The sequence below is a fragment of the Furipterus horrens genome, unplaced genomic scaffold (assembly GCF_987537825.1).
Source record: "Furipterus horrens unplaced genomic scaffold, mFurHor1.1.pri manual_scaffold_11, whole genome shotgun sequence".
Classification (NCBI taxonomy): domain Eukaryota; kingdom Metazoa; phylum Chordata; class Mammalia; order Chiroptera; family Furipteridae; genus Furipterus; species Furipterus horrens.
The window spans coordinates 76745400-76768482 of record NW_028327181.1 but is presented as its reverse complement, the minus strand read 5'-3'; the positions used below and the strand labels follow the sequence as shown (position 1 = coordinate 76768482).

The 23083-nt window shown below is 43.4% G+C and overlaps 1 protein-coding gene and 1 pseudogene across 6 annotated transcripts; one reads left to right on the top strand and one right to left on the bottom strand.

The window, feature by feature from the left end:
- Positions 1–1105: 1105 nt before the first annotated feature.
- On the bottom strand, positions 1106–9819 carry LOC149998316 (large ribosomal subunit protein eL42-like; annotated as a pseudogene). The gene is made up of 3 exons (XR_016514028.1): positions 9758–9819; positions 7762–7896; positions 1106–1452 (listed from the first exon to the last, which is right to left on the bottom strand). The product of XR_016514028.1 is annotated as a large ribosomal subunit protein eL42-like (transcript).
- A 250-nt stretch (positions 9820–10069) lies between these two features.
- Positions 10070–18654, top strand: SNX11 (sorting nexin 11). Of its 5 annotated transcripts, XM_090291877.1 has the most exons (8): positions 10228–10393; positions 12393–12452; positions 13428–13482; positions 13924–14010; positions 14318–14418; positions 15662–15757; positions 15977–16189; positions 17137–18654. In XM_090291877.1, the coding sequence occupies exons 1-8, from the start codon at positions 10293–10295 to the stop codon at positions 17408–17410; spliced, it is 987 nt and encodes a 328-aa protein (XP_090148003.1). In that variant the 5' UTR covers positions 10228–10292; the 3' UTR covers positions 17411–18654. The 5 variants fall into 5 exon arrangements, with proteins under 5 accessions (XP_090147999.1, XP_090148003.1, XP_090148000.1 ...); XM_090291873.1 differs by lacking the exons at positions 10228–10393; positions 12393–12452 and adding an exon at positions 10070–10161; XM_090291874.1 differs by lacking the exon at positions 12393–12452 and having other exon boundaries at positions 10258–10341.
- Positions 18655–23083: the final 4429 nt, after the last annotated feature.

Here is a 23083-nt window from a genome sequence, read left to right as displayed (position 1 = left end):
GTAAGTAATAGGTAATTTAATGGAAGGACTTTCTATAGAAACAAAAGAAAAGCAAAGATTAGTTCAAGAAAATTATAAATTTAGTTTCTGAGTCTGGAGAGTGGCCAATTAAAAGATTTCTACGTATTGGGTTCTAAGCATCTTCAGATGGAGTAGAGCAAGCAGTGACAATTTGACAGATTTTCCTGGTTTGCAGTTTGAATGTCTCTGGTTATGTTTCTTGAGTGGCCACATAACAACAGACACAAAGACCGTTTACACATGGGCTGTTGTAGTGATTTCTCTGAAGTTTATATCAAGTAGTCCAGCTTTAACTTGCATGGCTTTGGGAAAGGGGCAGTTTACTTTCATAGTGATTCCAAATCAAAAGAGTGGTAGAAAATTGGAAATGTTAGTTTGGAGAGTACTAACCAAATATTGGAGGAAATTAGAAGAACTCAGGTTATAGACCAATACCCAGATAGAAAACAAAACCTCAGACAATTAACAGATCTAGAATTTGATATCCACAAAGGTGTATTACTGAAATATAATTATTCTCTTTATAATCATCCTTATTTCTACCAAAGATGACTGTATTAAGACTCATTTGAGTGATGTCAGAAGAATGGCAGCACAAGAGGTTCCCTAGTCCCCCACTTAAAGTTGCAACAAGTTGAACAGCTATAATTCAATAAAGGAATCCCTGCTTGGCTCATGGACACAACTGAGTGATCCATGCACCAAAACATCTAAAGCATTATTCACAGAGGCCAAGACATGGAAACAACAATCCAATCACTAGAGACTGGATAAACGTGTGGTATACTCATATATATAAACTCGCTTCCTTACGCTTCTTTGCCCTGTCCCAGTGATTTTCAACCAGTGTACTGCAAGAATTTTTAAAACATGCAATACCTGATTGTTTAGTCAGGGGCACTGATCTCTTTTCCCTTAGATTGTCAAATAAAATTTAAAAAATGACAACAGCCAGCACAACAATAGTCATCCAGTGTGAATGCCCTGTCTTAGACCATAAATATACTTGTATAGGTCATATAATAGAGTTGTATCTTCCTTTTTTCTTTTTGAACATATCTACAAGGTTTTATTGTCACATAAACCAAAAATGAAGCTTAGAACTGGATCACTTGGCCCTTTTTCTTCTAATCTCTTCCCAATTCAAAATGCTTGCATCTCTTAATAGTCAGCATTCTTTTAGATCTGCAGTTGGGCTCAAGGCATTCAAGCCTCAGAACAATCTTCTTTGTACTTTTAGCCTTTTTCCAGAAAATCAGCTTAGTCTGCCCATCGTAGCCACTCTGCTTCCTGTCATAACGCCGCTTTCCCTGTGCATACAGAGAATCCTTGCCTTTTTTGTACGATGTTACTTTGTGGGGTTGATGATTGCCACACTTCTTACAGAAAGTCCGGTGGGTTTTAGGAACATTCACCATGTTGGTGCGAGCGCTGGGGGCACAAAAAGGTAGAGCTGTATCTTATTGGTCACATCATGTAATAAGGTTGTGACTGATTGGTTAATTCTTCGTACTAGAAATCTGTATATACAAGTATAGGCACCTCATTTTTTAAAAAGTCACTTTGGAGTAAAAAAGAGTAGGTAATTACTATTATTATTATTATTATTATTATTATTATTATAAATCAATCAAAATTATACTTATTTTTTGCCAGGTCAGCAAAAATATATTTTTTGGTGTGCTGCAGAATTTTATTTTTTATTTTAAATATCTTTAGAGAGAGGGGAAGGGAGGGAGTGAAATATCTATATGAGAAAGAAACATCAATTGGTTGCCTCAACTGGGGACGGAACCCACAACTCAGGCGTGTGCTCTGACCAGGAATCAAACAGGCAACCAACCTTTTGCTTTGTGCCCAACCGAGCCATGCCATTTAGGGAAGAATTTTAGTAATTAGTTTGGTGTGCCACTAAATGAAAAAGGTTGAAAATCGCTGCCCTATCCAATCAGGAACTAAACAGAACTACCAGAAAATGACTTTTTTTTACTTTGCATATTCACATATCCTCCTAATCAGAGGGAAGGAGAAAGGCAACTTAGTCAACAACATCGTACACCAGAATGCAGGATCCTGTATTTATATAACAGTTTTACTGAGCCAGGCACGGTGTAGGGCTCTGGAAAATTACCCCATAAAAAAACCCAGCTCAGCAATATCATAATAGCAATACTGGCATTGGGGTTCTTGGGTTCCCTGAGATGGAAATGGAGAGGAAACCCCAGAGATAAACCAGACAGATTTTATTAAGCTTAGGCTCCAGCACAAGAGAGGCAGAGCAGGGGAACTGGCTCCAGTGCGGGCTCCGTTTGACTGCTTTTATAAGCTGGGGACAAAGCAAGTGGAAGGGTAAGGGTGCTTGCTCAAAAAGGCAGGCTTTTTGAAAAGGTGGGCTTATGAAGGGTTCAGGGAATAGAATTCCTATGTTCGGGTGGGATTACTTTCCCCTGTGGGTTGCTTGGCAACTATTTCTTGCCTGTACTGTGGGGGCAAGATGGTGATGTTGCTCATTACTGCCCCCCTAGGAGGAAGTACAGTGGCCAAACCTTGATCAACTGTACATACAGAAGAGTGGTTTGTACATCTTTTGGCCATCTGGTCTTAACTTGGCTTCCTGACCACTCGGTATTTTTCTGTTCCTGGGCTGAACTCCCTATACTATCTCAATAGAGTTTTGCCGAAAGAACTTTAGAGCAAGAGAAGAGGGCAATTCTTCCTGAGACATTTGGGCTGGGTATCCATGAAGAGTGAAAAATTTACCTACTCACTCCCCTGTGAAGTGTCCTATTTTGTTTTTAATAACTCTAATTATAAGAAAATTAGTTGTAATCATATTAGCTAATATTATTGAGTGCTTACCCCAGGGTTGGAATTTTGTTAAGTTTTTGATTAATGTTATTTAATCCTCATAACACACCTGGGAGGTGAGAATTATGATTTCCATTTTGCATCCAGCAAGAAAGTGGTGAATCAAGATTTGATGTTATTTCTGTGTCTAACTCCCAAACCGTATTTCTGCCTGCATAAAATGCTGCCATCTCCAATTCCTCATATTGAGCTGAATTCTGCTTTCCCATGTTAATGACATCCATTTCTTTTTGTAAAAATTTTATTATTATTATTTTTATTGTTCTATTACAGTTGGGCATCTATTTCTGATGGGAGGAACTTGAATTAAAAACATTTGCTTTATTTATAGTCAATAAGTTTAGTGATTAATGCATGTGGAAAGCTATTGTTCAGGAACTGGAATGCATGACGACCTATCCTCACTCCAGGAGGCTTGCAAGCATTCAACCTTTGTGCCCCGGGAGGACTGTAAGTGGTCAAGATAGTATCTGAGTTACTGTGCTCCAGGGAGAGAATGTTTACTGACCAGGACACAGATAGAGAATCTCTGGTCAGCAGATGAGGAAATGCTAGGAAAATCACCAAGACTGAAGCTTTTATTTGATTAACCTTTCCCACTGAATTCCAAATCCCTTACCTACTTTTTTCCTTAAATTCCAAACCCTTTACTTACCCTTTTCTTCTCATAAAAAAGGCTGGTTTGAGATGAGATGTTAAGACGGTTTTTAGGGTACATAACCCACTGGTTTCTCAGATCACCAGCATCTGAATAAAGTGCCCATAAAGATGCAATCCTTGTCTATATTTATTTGTTCTGCTAGTCACAGGCAGTACAAACGCTGACTTTTCCGGTTTCACTTCCTCTACTTCTGGCTTCTGTGGCTGCAAACAATTCTGTTCTGTAAACCTAATTCCTCTTTCCTATTGTCCTTCGAGTATTCAAATTCAGCCTTTATGTTCCCTAAGGGCTCACATTTCTAAGCTCAATGTGACCATTTTCTTAAACTGTACATGACAGGACTACAGTTTCAGATCTAGCACATCTAATTTGTTAGTGAAGTCTAGCTCTCATGTGTATATTTCAACGTAGAGGGAGCCATTACTGTCCTGGTGCTCTACACCACTTTCAATGAAGGGAGTCAGAAGTTACCTTCTTTTTTTAGATAGCAGAGCACACTGGTTTATGCTAATATACAATTAATTTAGAGTTCTCTTATTAACAATGTATTTTAAAATTCTACCAGGGAGAGATGTCAAACTCTCAAGTCTAAAATCTCTGCATTAACAAGGTTTTTCTTCTTCTTCTTTGAAGTCTTTTGGGATTAAATGGGTTTAGTTCTTTTCTCTTTTCAGGAGAATGGTGACATTTTAAGTTATTCAAACCCTCAGAGTTTCTTCTTTCTAAGGGTAATGGCAACTCAGTCATGATAATCTTGCTCAAAATATTTGAAGTGACATTGTTCATGCCCACAGGAAATGTGTCTGTCACATGAAGTTTCTAAAATCACAAGTAAGAAAGTGTGATGTTGCAAAAAAAAACAAGGACTTGGAATCAGGTTGAACTGGATTCAATTCTGTCTCTATTATTTGCCTGCTGTGTAACTTTGGACAAGCTGCTTAACTTCTCTAAGCCTCGGCCTCTGTGAAAAATCTAAAACATGAAAGTATTATTTAAGATCTCCTTTGCAGCACTTCTCTAGGGTTGACAGTTATGTGTAAAGGAATGGTATATAAACAGTAGCTATTTCAGGGATAGTAGATAGCTGCTTCTGAGATGTGATTTAGAGTGGAGGAAGTCCAAAACTTTTAAAATGTTTTCCTCTGCATTATCTGAAATTCTTTGTTTCATTTTCTTCCCCAATTTTAAATATTGTGGTATATATATATGTATATATATATGTATATATATATACATATATATATACTTTACCATCTTAATCATTTAAAAAAAAGATTTTATTTATCTATTTTTTAGAGAGAGGGGAAGGGAGAGAGAAAGAGAGGGAGAGTAACACCAATGTGTGGTTGCCTCTTACGTGCCTCCAACTGGGGACCTGGTCCGCAACCCAGGCATGTGCCCTGACTGGGAATTGGACCAGCCACCCTTTGGTTCACAGGCCAGCACCCAATCCACTGAGCCACACCAGCCCGGGCTTAATCATTTTTATGTGTACAGTTCAGTAGTATTAAATACATTCATAAGGTGCAACCATCACCACCACTCATCTCTAAATAACTTTTCATTTTGTAGAACTGAAACTCTATACCCATTAAACAATAACTTCCCAGTCTAATTTTTCCCCAGCACCTTGTAACCACCATCCTAATTTCTATTTCTATATTTTGACTAAGTATCGCACAAAAGTGGAATTATATAGTATTTGTCTTTTTGTGACTTGTTTCATTTAGTATAATGCTCTCAAGGTTCATATGAACATATGTTGTAGTATATGTCAAAATTTCCTCCCTTTTTAAGGCTGAAGAATATCCATTGTATGTATATATGTATCACATTTGCTTATCAGTTCATCCATTGTTGGACACTTGGGTTGCTTCCACATTTTAGGTATTGTGAATAATGCTACTATGTATACTAGTGTACAAATATCTCTTTGAGAGACCCCATTTTCAATTCTTTTGGTTATATACCCAGATGTGGAATGGCTGGATCATATGGTAATTTTAGTTGTTTTTTGTTTTTTTTTTTTTTAGAAACTGCCATACTGTTTTCTATTACTGGACAGGGACTGGCTTGGAGCGGGCCTGCCTCAGGTCAGCCTGTAGTGTGTGAGTTCTTGACCTTGTGTAGGAAAGATTTCACAACACAAGTCCAGGTGATTTTGAGAGTATGCTTATTAAAGCTCGGGACAGTGAAACAAAGGAGGGACTTGGGGTAGAAGAAACGAGAGAGCCCGGGCAATGCTCTGCTTTGGCTCCCTAAGAAATGTAGGAAAGAAGTGAGCCAAGACTTGGCTGCTTTTAGCTCACTGGGAAGTAAGAGAAAAGGGGGTACTTGGAGACAGGATCAGGGGGTGAGCCTGGGTCACCACTGCCCACTGCTCCCTTGGCTGCAAGTCTAATGGGGACCCTTAGAGTTTAGGAGGAAGTAAAAAGTTCATGGGTTAGCTGTAGAGTGAACCCACCCTGAGTCTTTGTCCTGAGGGCTTTTTATCTTTTTTCTGCTGGTGAGAATCTTAGGGGAGGGTTTCAGTAGAATATTCATCAGCTTTCCAGGTGCTTTTTAAATATGTTGATGTGTCAAAAAGAGCTTAGGGTGGGGTGGGGAATATTCTTTGTCTGTTAATACTGTTTTACTTTTATCTTGGGTTTTTCTGGCTCTAATGGGGTTTTTGTTATTTGTTCCCCTGACTTTATCTGTCCTTTGGTTTAAGTGGCACAAATGGCATTAATTGGGTTTCTGTTCTCCGTTTCCCCAGACCAGGGAGATTTAAGCTATGTATTCTTTGGTTATAGAGGACAGGTATAAAGTATTTGCTCTCGAGTGTCCTTGGTTAGGGGAGATAAGGTCTTGCGATTCACCAGCTGGCTGTAAATCGCTCAAGCGTTTGGCCTTCTGTAATTTTGTCTCAGTTTCCCCATTCTACTTGCCCAGGAATTTTGCTAGCTTTTTACTGTCCTGTCATATGTTTCACAGTGGCTGCATAGTTTTACATTTCCACCAATGTGCACAAGGATTTCAATTTCTCCAGGATAGCTGCTTTTAGTTTTTAGTTTTAGTTTTTAAATAGCAACCATTCTAATGGGTGTGAGAGTCTTTGTTTCATTTTGATTACTACTTGAAATTCTATTGTCAAAGATCTCTTCATTTGGAGTTAACAAGCACTCTTTTAAGAGGCAAATATACTTAAGAGCTATCTGTTTCTCATACTTCCCCTTGTCAAACTGATTTTCCTGTGACTTTCAGGTAGTAATGAATGATAATTAAAACCTACATTTCTGCCCGGGTGGGGTGGCTGAGTAGTTTGGAGCAATGTCCTGTGCACCAAAAGGTTTGATCCTCAAGTCAGGGCACATACCTGGGTTGCAGGTTTGGTCCCCAGTGGGGTGGGGCACAAAAGGAGGTGATGGATGTTTCTCTCTCTCTCTCTCTGTTTCCGTCCTCTCTCTCTAAAAGCAATAAACATATCCTCAGGTGAGGATTAAAAAACAAATAAAGGCCCTGGCCAGTTAGCTCAGTTGGTTAGAGCATTGTACCAATATGCCAAGGTTGCAGGTCTGATCCCTGCTCAGGGCACATACAATAATAAACCAATGAATGTGTAAATAAGTGGAACAACAAATTGATGTTTCTCTCTCTATGTCCCTTCTTCTCTTTCTCAAATCTATAATTAAAAATAAAGAAAAAAAAATACCCTACATTTCTCAAATCATGCATGCATAGCCCTGACATTGATTAGTTTATTTTTCAAGTGAAGGGATTACTGCCTGGAAAAGTATTTACATCATTTGGTAGCATTTCTGGTATGATAAGGATTAGCACCATTATCAAGTGTTGGAAACTCTTCTTGAAAAAAAAAGCTCCAGATAGGGCCCCACCTGTTTGTGAAACCTACATTACCTTCAAATTATTTAATAAATTTATTTTAAAACATTAATTGAATAATATTCCAGGTGGATGATACTAAGTTAAGCCTTTATACTCAGAGGTCAGCATATTTTTCTGTTTGGCTCACTGCTTTATTGTTAATGTCTAAAACAATGCCCAACTCACAGAAAGGGTTCAATAAATATTTGTTTAGTGAATGGATACATTCTGCAGATATAATTTGTGGTTCTCCAAATGTAGTCCATGTAATCTGGGAGTGCCTGAGATGGTTTCAGGGAAGCTGCATGGTCAAAACTATTTTCCTAATAATATTAAGACATTACCTGATCTTTTCCAGTGTCGACATTTTCACTGATGGTACAAAAGTAACAGTGGGTGAAACTGCTGGCACCTTAGCATGAATCAAGTCAGCGTGGTGTCAACTTATAGTCGTGTCATTGTATTCTTCACTGCTACACCTATGCAAAAAAGAATTAAAAGCCACTTTCACTTAAGACTCTCCTTGATAGTTCAAATTATGAACTTTATGAAATCTCTTTCCTAGAGTATGTCTTTTTAATATTCTCCGTGATGAAATGGAAGGTTACATAATCACTTCTGCTGTTTACTGAAGTATATGGTTGTGCAATTGTTTGAGATGTGTGAGTTGAACTAGCTGCTCTTTTTCATAGAACACCATTTTTATTTAAAAAAATAACTGACAGAAAAACTATGGTTATTCAGAGTTCAATATCTGAATGAAATGAGCGTGTCACTTTAAGGAAAATAACTGAAAGTTTTCTATTTCAGTATTTGAGCTTTCAAGCCAAAATGATAACTTTGGGAAATATGGTATTCACCAAAGTGAGATTAACAGCTTCACATCTAGCTTCACTAGATGTCAGTGATTATTTTAATAAAAGTGATTTTTAAAAATATTGAACAATGAAATGCACCAATATTTGGAAGACCTGCATAACTCAATAAACCAGTATTTTCCAAATGTTTTCAGATACCCCACTGCAACTAACCTTTAAGAAACTACCATTTGTTGAATTTTGCTAGAATCAAAGAAGGGTATCTACAATAATTGAGGAAGGCTAAAAAATTTGTGTGGGACACGATTTACTTCATTTCCTAGATCAAAATAACAGTACAACAGAGACTGGGCATTCAGCTGTCTTCTATTAAGCCAGACATTAAATAAATTAGCAAAATTGTAATACAATGCCACTCTACTCAATAACTTTTTGTTTTACAAAGTGTAGCTCTCCTTGACTGATGTGGATCAGTGGATTGAGCACTGCCATGCAAACCAAAAGGTCACAGGTTTGATTTCCAGTCAGGGCAAGTGCCTGGGTTGTGGACCAAGTTCCCCACTTGAGGGTGTGCAAGAGGCAACTAATGGATTTATCTCTCTGGCATTGATGTTTCTCTCCCTCTCTTCCCCCCCCCCTCTAAAAAAGTAAATAAAATCTTTTTAAAAAGTGTAGCTGTAGTAGATAAAATATATTATCTTAACATGTAACGTTTTATTATTATTGTTTTAGGCGAATTAATAAATTTTTAAAAAAGCTTTTAATTGAATTTATTGGGGTGACATTGGTTAATAAAATTACATAGGTTTCAGGTATATAATTCTATATCACCTGCATATTGTATTGTGTGTTCACTACTCAAAATAAATGTTTTTAACTTCTCAATTTAAATTTCTAATTTGGTCAATATCCCACATAAACAAAAGCTCCTTGGGGTCCTTAATAATTTTTAAGAATGTAAAGGGAGCCCTGGCGGGGTAGCTCAGTTGGTTAGAGGGACCCCAGACAGCAAGGTTGAGGGTTCCATCTCACCTCAGGGCATATACAAGAAACTGTCAGTGAATGCACAAATAAATGGAACTAATGGGTGTTTCTGTTTCTCTCTCAAAAAAAAAAAAATAAATAAATAAAAACACAACTGTAAGGGGATCCTGAGGCCAGTAAAGTTCAAGAAAAGCTGCTTTGAAGTATGTGCAGTAATCTCTACTTTACAGATGAAGAAATGAAGACTTACAAAGATTTAGGACCAGTTTAATAAGGCCACAGAATCAGTGTAGTGCTGGTTATATAGCCCCAGAGCTTATCTGTGACCATAATTTTTGCCTTAATATTATCTTTTTTAACATTATATTTAAACTGGTAGAGTTAACAACATAAACAAAGTCTTCATCATATTCAATGGAGTGTTCATTATTACTAACTAGCTGCACCATCCTTCTTTAGGGTTCTTTCCGCGAGTAAAACGTGTTGCTGAACCATTTCTGTCCCAGTTTTCGCTCTGACAATCTGGGGTTTTACGAACCGGAGTTGTAGTCTTCTGAGGAACTCTGCTAGGGAACTGCAACCAACCGGGTTCAATCGGGGATTCTCAAAACTCCAAGAACGGGGGCATTTTCTTTCACGACCCTCCCACACTCAACAGCGCGCCTTGCAAATCCGAAAGCCTAGCGACAACCTCCCCGCACCCTCTCGGCTCCTGGGACCCTCTTTCAGACCTTCAATGACGCGCCCTGGGTACTGATTGGCTGGTCTGACAACGATGGGCGGGACGCTGCCCTGGATTGGGCGTCAGAAGCCCTTGGTCACCCCTCACTGTTCGCCTTAAAGCATCCGAGTGATTGGTGCGGAGTCTCCACTATCGCCAGGGCCTGGGTGGGGCCAAGCTCGTTTCATGGGAAGCGGGATCGTCACTAAGAGCCGGGGCTTGTGAGCGTGGGGCGTCCTGGTCACCCGGGATTGGTGGTGGTGGTGGTGGTGGTGGGGGTGTCAGGAGCCGTCTCCCGTCGTGCACTGGGGCACCGGCCACTCACCCGGAAGGAGAAGCTGACACTGGCTATATGGTGGGGCGCTGGCGGTGTTGCCGTGGGGAGTGGGTGCTGCTCGCAGGTGAGGGGTCGTGGGCGGGGTCGCGACCGCGAGAAGCGGGTGCTGCTTGGAGGTGAGGGCTGCAGGCTTAAACGTCAGTAGTGGCGTTCGGGGTGGGGATTTCGTTTGACATCCTCGGAGCTGTGTTGCCTCCCGTAATAAAGGCCGTTCGTTGTTCGGAATCCACAGAGGGAAACCGTTCTCTTTTTTATTTTTTAAAAAAGGAGTATAAGCATCTTTCCTTCCTACTCCCCAAGCTTAATAGGTAAAGAAGAAGGACCATGTGGCTCTTTGCTCCTAGTTCGTTGAGAGTGGAGGGGGAGTGGCCGGAATCAAAGAGTTTGGGGACATTCACCCAAACGGCTAGGACTAGGGATAATGGACAAATATTTTACGGGGACACGGGAGGCTCTTGCGCTAGATTGTGGTCGCCTTTGTGACTGACCTTCCAAGTGGAAGGGGTGGCAAATTACAGAGGGACAAAGGAGTGGAGCAGAGCTGGTTGAGAACACAGGGAGGTCGGTCAGACTGGGGAAGCGTCCTTTACCACCTATGGGTGTTCAGGAGGGAGAGCTTTTTGAGTTGCCATCTAGCTCAAGAATGAGTAAGAAGGGATGGAAGTCTCGGCGGCCCCATGTACTTTTATCGCCTGATTGGTTTGTTAACCTGTCTCTTGACGTAGTTTAAATGGGAGTGAAAATGGTGGAGCTAAAAGCCTTGAATTGTTGTGACATTGGAAAGTTTTGCAAGGAAAGTAGTAAACGGCAAACAACTAGATTGTCCCTGGAGTTACTGGTGCTGGCACAGGCGGAGGAAGTAACGGAAACTTGATATGCGACCGAAAGGGCCTAGGAAACGGAGTTAGCGCTGAGCTGCGGCCGTAGCCGAGAGGACCACTGGCTCTCCTTATTTGGAAGACATATGGATCCAAGTCCCAGATCATAGAGCTGAAGCTAAGGACTTCCTCCTCTTCAGGGAACTGAGCTTCATTTCCTTCTGAGGAGTGGCATTTGTGGGAGGAGAGGAAGCTAATGGAGAATAATAGTTGCTAGAACTTATTACTTGACGTCTAGGTTTTTGCATTTGTTCCAGTGTTTTTAATGAAAGTTACAGCTGAAACTTTCTTAGTGTCCTTCAAATTTAGATTTAAGTACACAGCATCTTGGGGGTCCTAGGATAAAAAAAACAAACAAAACACCTGTTTATAGGGATTTGTTTCTAAGTGGCATTAGCCCCAAAGGAAAGGAGAGGAACTTACACGTGGAGGTGGCACAGAGCCATAGGCAAACGTCTTGACTCCAGAGAGTGACGACCATTTAGTTACTAAATTATAGTCCTGAATTTGGTAAACCTTTCAAGGCACAGATGTATGAGCTTTGCTGAGCCTGTGGATGACTGATTTCCTTGGCATCCTCTTTCCTGGTGTTACTTTTGTGAAAAGACACTACAGAATCTTTTAACTCTGCTCCTGTGTTGGCAATTTACCAAGTGCCTGAAAAGAAAAGAAAAAAAAATTAAAAAAAAAAAATCTGAGGAGGTTAATTGTTTACAGTGAGTTGACCTGCTCTTTCTGGTCACGGCCATTTGACCACTTACATTGGGATTTTCTACATTGGTTGTTATGGCATTGGAACTGCCTGTTTTTCAGTTCAGCACCCCTTTGCAGTGGTGACTGCATCTGATGAAAAATCAGATTGTCAGCAAGAATACTGTGTAAGATGGTATTGCAATCACAAAACCTCTAGGTTGCTTGGCGGTGGAACCCAGTTTTGTCATATGCCATGCAGGTTTGTCTGAGTGCACTGTCTGTGTGAAGAGACCTTCTGGTATATTGAAAAGAATTGGAAAAGCTGTTTGCTCTGCTAATTTTGCGGTGTAAATGAGTTCTTTTGAAACATTTGCCTTGTGTTAGCAAAACATAAGATAGACGGAAACTCATTACACACCCTTCTGATGGTAAGGCAGAACTAATAAGGGAATGTGTTTAAAATTAATCGTGGGACTGTAAAAATGAGTGGATGTGAATGGGCATGGGGGAGGAGAGGGAGATCTTAGAGAGCCTTGTTTCCCAGGAGCCAGCCCAGATCATTTGTTGGCAGTACATATTGGCTGAAGTCAGTTTTCATTTCAAGGTAAATTGAAAAGGGAAATTAAACCTTATTGTTCTGCTCTTAAGAGAGGAGAAGGGGGTGCAGGTGGCAGCCAGGGTGGATGCTGTTGGAGTGGTTCTAGGAGTAATAAGATTAGTGCTGTATTTTAACAGAAGGTGACATCATGGGCCCCTTTGGACTTGAGTAACCCTGTGCTGCAACCTTCATGGTCCCCTTGTTGGAGTGGGCGATGTCGCTGCACATGTAAACTACCACGTTGGGGGAAATCAGCAGCTTAGGCTTTAATGAATCTTTACAAAGGACTGGGAAACATCCAGAAGCGACCTGTGTAGCTGTGAGGTGCTGGGCAGTTACAAACCGGATGGCATGTCCAGCAAGGAAATAATTAGAACCTTTGGCTTAGGTTCTGGAGAATAGATGATTAGATAAGGGAAGGTCAAAACTGGGCAACCCTTTCAGGGGCTCCCGGTGCTCTCTAGCTCTGATTTACCTCTTGGGAGGTGACTGGTTAACAAGACAAAGAGAGACCTAGGAGCGTTGGTGTTTTGGGGGGCTTGGCTGTCTCTGAACAGCCAGGAGGGGGCGATGTTAGGTTCACTCGCAGAGCAGTGCTGTGTGTGCCCACAAGACTGCTTCGTCTGCAGTCTTCAGGCAGAAAGGTTTACTTAAAACTGAACCTCCCTGTTCCGGCTGCTTGAGGGAAACACTACACAGACTCGAACATGCCTTGGCTAGAGGTGGCGTAGTTAAGGGTCTTGGCCACGGTCTGAAAAGGGAAGCAAACCCCCCAGGGCTTGTAGTTGTCATGAACCTAATGTGTGTGTATGTGTGTGTGGGGGGTGTTTGCTTCCTCTTAAGTTTTACAAGAACTAAGAAAAGGTGCCTGGGTTTCCCAGGAGAGTCGATTAAAATTTTTCAGGGATTTGCCCTGGTAAAGAGTGGTAAGAACAGAAGCACACTAACCACAAGTGTTCCCTTGTCATTTGTCCCCTTCAGATGTTTTCTTCCAATGGGCTTTTGGTGTAGGATGTTGGACAACCAAGAGCCGGAGGTAAGCAGGTGGTCTCCACAGAACAGATGGAGTAAGTTTGAGGGGATTTAGGAGGAGATGCAAATCATTGCTCCGTGGCATTCTTCTGACAGTAATACCTTGGTGGTTTTGATGAGCTCAAAAGAAAGCCAGGAGAAGGAAATAAGGAGTAAAGGCATTTCTGGGAAATGAGATTCCCTTTTGACTAACTTTTCCATTCCTTAGAATATACTGGAATGTAAACTTCTTGAGGGCAAGGCTTTTTCTCTTATTCATGTTACTCCCCCAGTGTCTTAGAACAGTGCCTGACACATATGGATCAATAAGTATTTGTTGAACTTAATGAATAAATGAACAAATGAATAAAAGTTGGTGCTGTTTGGAAAAATCTGCTAACCTGTATTGTCAAATCTGCCTTACGTGTGGCTGAGCTGAAGCTGAAGGAGCATTTCTTACCTTCAGGAGGTGATCACTGTGCGTGTTCAGGATCCCCGTGTGCAGAATGAGGGCTCCTGGAATTCTTATGTGGATTATAAGATCTTCCTCCATGTAAGTGCATCGAACTTCTGTTTTGGGATCAACACTCTCCAGGGCTGAGGGACATTGCTGAGGCAGAGCCTGTTTGTGGATGTTTTTCGCAGGCCCAAGACAGAAGAAAAGGAGGGAGGAGGGGAGCAAGAGCTTGGGTATGCCTGAGATTGCTGGCAGGCTGATGTCTGGGGGCACCTTGCGCTAGCTGGAGCCTCTGATCAGGACTGTGGCCTAATGGCTTAGTTCCTTAGTGAGAGGGATGATGGGGAGTTATGTGCTCTTGGTCTTTTCCCACTAAACCCTTTTCATGTACTTTCTCCTGTAGACCAACAGCAAAGCTTTCACCGCCAAGACGTCCTGTGTACGTCGCCGCTACCGTGAGTTCGTGTGGCTGAGAAAGCAGCTACAGAGAAACGCTGGTTTAGTGTGAGTCTGCTCTTGCTTCCTTCTTGCGTCTGAGACTGGCTTTTTAGGTGTTTACTTGGGAATTAAGAGTTTATAATGAGGAAAACTTGGCGACATACCAGGCAATAAAGAAATTGAGAATTGTGTTCTTAAATTGTTTCTAAATCAGTGAAGGAAGGTAAAGACAGAGTTCTTATGTCTCGTATTTTGACCTAACCGTGCCATAGAAATGGCAAAAGTATTTTTTTTGTATGCATATTAGGATAGGACTAACCAAATGTACTTCCAGCATTATAAATGTGCTTATCACTGGTTATCAGAAACATTTTAGCACCTAGACTTATTTGACAGGTGGTAATCTTAGTTCATTTGACATGTAAAAATTGTGATTTTTGTTGTTGTTGTTGTGCAAAGACCTTTTCCCAGAGACCTAACAGACTGAAAACCTTAGGAAAGACTTCCCAAATAAGTCCTAAAGCTGGAGACAATTTAGAACAGTGGTTCTACCACAGAATGGTCACTGAATGATCTGGGGATGGGTGGCCTGTTGATGACCTAGCTAGTTAGTTACCATGTGGGACCGATGGGGCCATTGTCATGGGTTAGGCCCTCCGAAGCCAGTTGGAACGTCCCCTGGCAAATTGTGCATCTCTAGCCTCACTGTTTTCTTTTAAAAGTCATGTGCTGAGCTTCATGAGAGAGGCCAAGGAGGTTTAGAGAGTTTGTGGTTGACACTTCAGCTACGTGTAGAAAATTCTACTCATGTGACTTTCTGGGACTGCCAGGGGTGGTCTTAATTTATACACAAGGACCCAGCGGTCTCTGTGTCTCAGTGTCTGAGTTTCTCCTTGCTAAGGATAATAGTTGATGGTGGGAGTGGGTTTTGTAAACCATGTAGGATGGTAACATGGAGCTTGAAGTCATAGACTGGTTCAAAGACCAGTTCTGCTGCTTACTAGCTATGTGGCGCTGGAATATTTTCTCAACTTCTCTGATTCTGTTTCGTTACTAGTAAAATGGGAACACTAATACCTTTCTCATGGGGTTTTGGGAGGATTAATGAAATAAGGTTTGTAAAATATTTAGGGTAATCCCTGACACATGGCATATAGTTAGTCATTGTTAGCTTCCCACCTTCACCACCTTATTAAAAGCTGTTTGTATTGGTTTGTGCCTCTTTTCAGGGGATTTCCTAGATCAGGGGCTGAAATGACTGTCTCGGATGTTACACTTACTCTGGGTGTTATATTTTGTGACTCCACAGGCCTGTACCTGAACTTCCTGGGAAGTCAACCTTCTTTGGCGGCTCAGATGAATTCATTGAGAAGCGACGACAAGGTCTGCAGCACTTCCTCGAAAAGTAAGTGGACATGGCAGGCTAGCACTTGCCTCTGAGGTGGGGTGGGGGTGGGGGGAAGGTGACTGGCAAGATGGCCCATTGAATATACAGGTGCATTTGGGGTAGACCCCTTTCTTGTACCCTCATGCTCACTCAAGCCAGAGTCTTTCAGAGGTTGGGGCTGGGAAGAACAAGTCCTCAGGGTGATGCTGTGTGTTGTCCTACCTGTGTTTGCCCCAGGGTCCTGCAGAGTGTTGTCCTCCTGTCAGACAGCCAGTTACACCTCTTCCTGCAAAGCCAGCTTTCGGTGCCTGAGATAGAAGCCTGTGTCCAAGGCCAAAGCACCGTGACTGTTTCGGATGCCATTCTTCGCTATGCTATGTCAAACTGTGGCTGGGTCCAGGAAGAGAGGCAGGGTTCTTGTCACTTGGCTAAAGGAGACCAGCCAAAGAGGTAACTAAAGCTCTTTTTTTGAGACACTAAGGAGCTAGGATTATTGTAACCTGGGCAAGAGGGGTGTCCAATTGATAGAGAAAGTTGTCATCAGTAGCCTTTCAGAAGGGGCCTCATTCTTCTCGTGTGTGGTTCTCTCATTCCATGCTCAAGAGTCTGTGTCAGTCCATCCCTGGGTAGCAAGATCTCCTATAGAAACCTGGGGAGAAAGAAGAGAAGGCTTTCTTATTTGTTCTGTCCTTTATGCTCCCCCTCGCTTTAAAATAACTTTATTGAGGTACAATTCACATTCGATAAAATTCATCCTTTTAGTGTACAATCCAGTAGTTTTCAGTTTATTCGCAAAGTTGTGCAACCATTAATCACCATAGTCAATTTTAGAACATTTTCATAACCACAAAATAAACCTTGTACCTGTTAACATGACTCCCCATTTTCCCGAACCCCTAGTCCTGGCAACCACTAATCTGCTTCCTGAGTCTGTGGATTTACCTATTCTGGACATTTCATACAAATGGAGTTGTAAGAGATGTGGTTTTTTATGACTGGCTTTTTTTTATGTAGCATGTTTTCAAGGTTCATCCATGTTGTAGTGTATATCAGTACTTAATTCCTTTTTTTAAAAAAGATTTTATTTATTTTTAGAGGAGGGGAAGGGAGGGAGAAAGAGAGGGAGAGAAACTTCAATGTGTGGTTGCCTCTCGCTCGTCCCTAACCAGGGACCTGGCCCACAACCCAGGCATGTGCCCTGACTGGGAATCGAACTGGTGACCCTTGGTTTGCAGGCTAGTGCTCAACCCACTGAGCCACATCAGCCAGGGCTTAATTCCTTTTTACATCTGAATAATAATCCATTTGTATGGACATACCACCTTTTGTTTGTCTTCACTTGTTTTTATCCATTCATTGTTTATTTGTTCCTTCTTTTCCCTTTCCCATTCTCTTAGTTGCTGCTTTTTTCCAATATCGGACAGGAAGAGTTCTCCCTCACCGCCTCCTGAGGAAGAAAAGGATCATTTTGAGGTGTGGGCTCCTGTTGTTGACTCTGAGGCTCCTTCCTTGGAAAGCCCTCCTCTCCCACCCTCTACCTCACCATCATGCTGTGATTTTGCAAGACCTGATGAGGGACCCTCTGTTCCTCAGCCTGTGAGGAGGTCCTTGGGAGGGGACCATGCTGTGCCTTTGGATCCTAGCCAATTAGAAGCAGTTTTGGAAAAGTGAACTCTGGCATGAGCTCTGGGTTCTGCTCTGAGGTGGACAGAGAAGATGCAGACAAGGAGATGCAAGCACATGGGTGGGACTGGGCACAGGGCAGGGGTTAGGGAGGCTGGGCTGCTTAGTGTCTTACAGTTGCCTCTGCTTGGGGTGGTAGCACAGAGGTTGGTCACAACTCCTCAAGCTTCCACCACAGAAATAAACACTCTGCAGATGTTTGTAAGTTAAGCATAAGGTCCAGGGGCTGTTGGTTTTGAGCAGAATCCCATGTTTACTCTCCTGGGAGCTGAGTTTCTTATGATGTTTGTTAATGGGCCCAGGAGCGCTGCCTCAGGTGACTGATTTTGGGGACCTGGAAGTGGCAGATGTTAAGCTGCCATATTGAATATTGTCCAAACAGAACTGCTTGTGTAGCTGTATTCCCACTGGCTCTGTTTTGCTGCAGGCCCTGAAGCACTTTGTTTCTGGGAGGCTGGCCTCTTGCCTACCTCCTTGCATGACCAGGGTGGTGAGAATTTATTCCCCCACCTCCTTGCTTTTCCTCCACAAATACCACTGAATGGAATGGTGCTGTGACTGCTGTCGTTGGGGTTTCCTGCATATCCCAAGACCTCAGCCTGTCTGTGTGGGGCCTGAGACCCACAAAGTAGGTCATGACCACCCATGAGAGAGAAGTAGTTGTTCACAGCCAGAGGAAAGGCAAACAGCTCAGGGAGCTTTATTTTGGAAAAGGCTGTCCTGTCACTATCTCTTCTGGTTATAAAGCAGAGATGCAACCATCTTTTCTGCAGGGGTAGAATGGGCTCCTTTCTTTTTTGAATCCTTTTCTTCTCTCTTAGTAACAGCTCCCTGCCCCCAGGGCTTCAGCCACTACCGTGTCCCTCTGCTGTGTTGCAGGGAGGCCGTATGTTCAGTCCAGTGGGGCGCAAGGGCTTTGTTTCTTTCTGGAGAGAGGACTCTGGGGATGGAGATGAGGAACAACATGCCTGCCTTCAGACAATGAGGCATTCTGCCCTCCTGCTGTCATAATTCCTCTCCACTGAGAGCCAGAGCTGGTAGGAACGGAGGGCTGCTGGCATTCTGCATTGCTCTGCACTTAGGTTTGTGTGTGGTTCTCGCCCACTCCTCCATCCTCTGGCCACCCCACCCTATCTGTGGGCTCTTTTACTACCAGCCTATGCTGTGGGATTGTCATGGCATTTAGTTCAGAGTTGAGGGGCTTTGGCCTGAAATAAAATTCAACTATTTAAGACTGTTGTTGCAATTTGTGTCTAACAAGCTGTAGCAGAAAGGGAGGGAACGAAGGCTGGTGGTAGTTACTTTCATAAATCATGAATTTATCAGTGTGGAAATAATGGTTCAGAGCTGTGCACTGCAGTTCTCCTGCATTGTGTGTGCAGCTCAGGTTCACCGCTGGAGGAAGGATTCTCTTCCAAAGAGCCAGGATCCAGCTCTACTCACATTTGTGGGCATGAACCTTGTTAGGTATAATTTACCTGATGCTGCTTCCATCCTCGCAGCCTGTCTGAGGTACCAGGTGCTGAAAGAGAAATAAAGTTTATCAACAGGCAGATGCAAAGCCCTGGCTGGGACCCATCCGTCTTTCCTGCCCGCCTCCCCTGAGTCTCTCCTTTATATGATGCAGCAGAGCAAGGCGAGGATAGAAAACCTACAGAGGCAAATCCAAAATGTCAGAAGAAGTTCATTTAAGAGGGGGAAAAAAACTCCACACACAACCCTCACAAAAACCTGACAGATGCTAAGCTAATGGCATCCGCTCTGCCGATTGGTGGGGATGACTCATGAATATTAATGAGTCCAATGCTCCAAATGGTGCAGCTGTGAACCCAGCTGTGCCTGAAGCTCTCTGATCTCGAAACTTCCAGACAGGAGCCGGAGGTGGTCTGTGTCAATTCCCTACTCAGCCAAAAAACAGCAAGCTGGGTTGGCTTTCTTCTGTTTGCTCCTTTTCTTCCTGGAGTTGGTGCTCAGCAGCTCGTTCTGCCAGCAGGGTAGGCTGCTGGGACAGCAGGAACCATTCAAAGACATGAATGCAATTTTTCTGACTCCCAGCTTTTTAAATGATCCATTAACAGCAGTGCATATAACAGCACCTCAGTTTATCTAAGGCCAGGAACCATTGTCTTGTGCAGAACTGAGTGTATGCCATGGAAGGAGATGTCCTAAGAAGGGAAGAATTTTTTCTAATAATGCAGGCCTGGAGTTAGCAGAAAAACAGCAAAAATGGATTTCCTTTTCCATCCAGGCAGTGCCATTTGTCTATCAAGTTTTGCTCTGTCCCTTTGGGCTAGGCACCACGGCTGATGACCTCTGTGAGTGGCCTACTGAGTTTTGCAGAATGAAAGAATTTTTTTATTAGAATTTAGTGTTGAGGTAGGTTCTATTCCTGGTGTAGTCACCTTTCTTCCCACAGCTACTTCCACGGCCCAAGTCTAGTCATCTCCTGTTACTCAGTATACGTGATCCCAAGCTCATGGGGTTCATTTTGTTTGCTGGAAGGAAATATGTGTGTGCATGTGTGTATGTAGGTGGAGGGGGAAGTGGGATTTCTTATATGAAGATCATGTTTCATATGCATCATTTTTGACCTTGATGCCCAATGAGTAAGGCAGAGCAAGTACTGTACTCATTTTCTAGCCAAGTTGGGCTGAGCATGGTTTTTAAGAATACGCTTTTAGATGGTGTTAGAATTTATTCATGTGAGAAGTCCTTCCCAAGCTCTGTAAGACAAGGTCCCCCCCCGCCACCACCAAAAAGAAGCTTTTAAGAAAGCTAAAACCACCACTATGCAAGGAAAAAATAATCCCTTTGCTTTTCAGTTCCCAGAAATCAGACCTCCTCCACAGTTCTCAGTATTCTGACTGCTAAGGCCTTTGGTCCACACTACCAGGTCCTAGGCACCTTGTACCCTCTCTGGTGACCATGACTTTTTAACAGTCTGCTCAGACATTAACTTAGCCCCACGTTTGTGAATGTGTTTATATGCCTTAGCTCTTGCTGAATATTTTTATAACATCTAGGGGTGAGGAGGACAGTGGGCCGGGAGGATGCAAAGTGGGCTTAGAGGTAGAAATGGAAACAGACCAGCTCCTGGCTTGCCTCACGGAGGCAGGAACATCCAGTTGGGCTGGAGTGGCATCTGCGGATTTATGTGAGTGGCCAGCTGAGACGCAGCTAAAGCCAAGCAGGTAACCACTGTAGTGTGAGGTAGTGACGTCCCCAGTCAAGTCTGGTCACTGACCCTAAGCCACCCCTCTCGGGCAGCCCTCTGCCAGCAGGGACTCAGCTCTGTAGAGGGCACGTTGCCCAGCACAAGGTAACCTTTCTTTGAACTGTAGCTGAGTGTCCCTGTTCCTAGTCTTACCACTGTACCTTCTTTCCTGAGGGCTGCTTTAATCAATTTGGAAGCCCCCGCACCCCCTCATCTTTCATCTACTGCCCGCTCAGCTCTTCTAAGGAGCTGTTTCAGGAACTGCTACAAAGACCAAGTATGCATCTGGCTTCCAAGAGGGCAGCAGGAGCCACTCCTAGCATCTTATTAGAGAAATAACTTGGGTAAAATCAGTTCCACCTTAGTAATGGCTGGATTTGGAGCCAGAAAGCTGGAACCTCAACTCTCAAGATACAATAAATACGGACAATTTATACTCAGAAGGATAACAAGAGCTGCACTTTTTAGGAGATAGGGCTCCTGACTCAATAAGAAGAGTGAATAATTTTACTTCCTTTTCATTAAGGGGAGACCTGGTCCACTTCTGCAAGCAAAGGAAAAAAACAAGGTGTGCTTACATAGCAGGGAAGGTAACCCGAATAATAAATAGGGAGAGTTGGTAAAGCTAGATTGTGAGAATTATGAGATCACCTGAAAGTTTTTAAGGCTTTTTTTCCCCCTGGAAGGGCAGGAGTATAATATGCTTCTGTAATCTTTGGGTTATGGGAAGCCACCAGCCACAGTTATTATCTGTGGCTATCAAGTTCCTCCTTCCTGTCCTGTCCGCCAAGCCCCTTTTTCCTCATACCATCCATTTGGAAGGGGCAGCTAGTTTAGATCCTTGAGTGTTCTTGTCCTGTGTGTGTGTCCCTTTCCTGGTGGCCAGGGTGTGGGAAGCTAGGCCCACCAGCAGCCCGACCTGAATCCCTCCAGCAGAAGGCCCAGAACAGTGAGAGCCCAAAGCGGGTTGTTGGAGGCAGTGCAACCTGCCCGTATGAGACTTAGATGTATTCTACCAATTAGGGCACATCTGTTCCAAGTGCTGAAAGGCGGGCACTGTCTCTTTAAGAGCCATCCCACTCCTCTCCTTGAGTGATGAGGGCTGGGAGCACAAGGGAGTCAGATGCTGATTAAACAGTCCTACTGCCGAGCTCTGTTTGAAAATTACTGTAATTATGATCTAGTCCCAGCAGAGGGATGAGTTCCAATCCTGCTAATAACCCTTCCAGGTGCCTCCGACTCGGGGCCCACGGGAGGCAGCGTCGACAGGGCCAGCAACGGCCTCCTGTCTGGCCTGTGCAGGCAAACACAACAAAGGCCCCGGGCCCCGCATCCTGTCCCGGACTCCCGAGAAGGCAGTGGGTTTTGGTCGTGTTGTGAGATTTTTGTGTTTTTTTGTTCTTGATAGCTCCTGGGAGTCATTTTTTAGGAGAAAACCTTCCCCTAAACTAACATGAAGGACCAGGAAAATCACAGCCACGAGATGCCAGTCTGTCCTGACTCCTCGCTTCTGCATGGGGACTGCGGCGAGCGCTGCACCAGCCTGGCTGAGTGCAAGGCCACGGGGAGCAGAGCGGTCGCCTCGCGCTGCGCTGTCTTCTGCACTTTCTCTGTGAACCCGTGTTTCTTGCTCTGCAGTGGCACACGGCATTTCACTCGGTCCTGAGCAAGAGTTTCAGGGATTTCTGCCGCTGGAAAGGGAATTGGGGAGAGTGATCAAAGCTGTAGAGAGAGATTTGCTGTAATTCAGCTCTCTTAAGTTGGCAAGTACGGGCTTATTCATGTGAAAACAGAATTTTTGTAGTGCAAATCTGCAGCAGTGCAGGCCAGCAGATCCCAAAGGTGCTTGTGGAGCATGAGGGCTTGCTTGCTGGTTCTTAAACCCTGAGGAATTCATGGCATTATTCTCCATGTTTCCCAGCCTAAAGCTGCTCCTTATCACTAAAGCGGAAACTTCTACAAGGCAGGCCACTTTCTCTGTGCTTCGTTCTAAGCACACCCAAGTGCCCTGAGACAGTGGTTCTCAACCAGGGATAGTTTTGTTCCCAGGGGACATCTGGTAACATTTTTGGTCATCAGAACTAGGGGGCAGGTGGTGAGGACTGCTGGTATTTAGTGTCTAGAGGCCAGGGATGCTGCTGAACACCCTACAGTGCCCCAGCAAAATAAAATGATCTGGCCTAAAATGTCCATCATGTCGGCTGAGAAACCCTGAACTAACAGAGTGAAGAAGTAAGCTCTAGGTTCTTTCCCCCAGCCTGAACATCCACTGCACCACCTTGGAGACGTTGAAGAAATGATGGCCAAGTTCCAGAAGCCAGTTGCTTTTCCAGAGGTGGAACATATTGGTGACAGGCCAAGCAGGGTGCCTGCCATGGGAGGCTTCCAGTGAACGTAGGTGGCGTGCATGTGCTCCCTTGATGATTCAAGGGAGAACTGGGCAGAGT

Excerpts from the sequence above, each read along its gene's own strand:
- SNX11 (XM_090291877.1), top strand. The coding sequence starts at position 10,293 with ATGGTGGGGCGCTGGCGGTGTTGCCGTGGGGAGTGGGTGCTGCTCGCA. Across the intron at positions 13,483-13,923 it reads TGGACAACCAAGAGCCGGAG|GAGGTGATCACTGTGCGTGT; the intron begins GTAAGCAGGTGG and ends TCTTACCTTCAG. Across the intron at positions 16,190-17,136 it reads AAAGGAGACCAGCCAAAGAG|TTGCTGCTTTTTTCCAATAT; the intron begins GTAACTAAAGCT and ends CCATTCTCTTAG.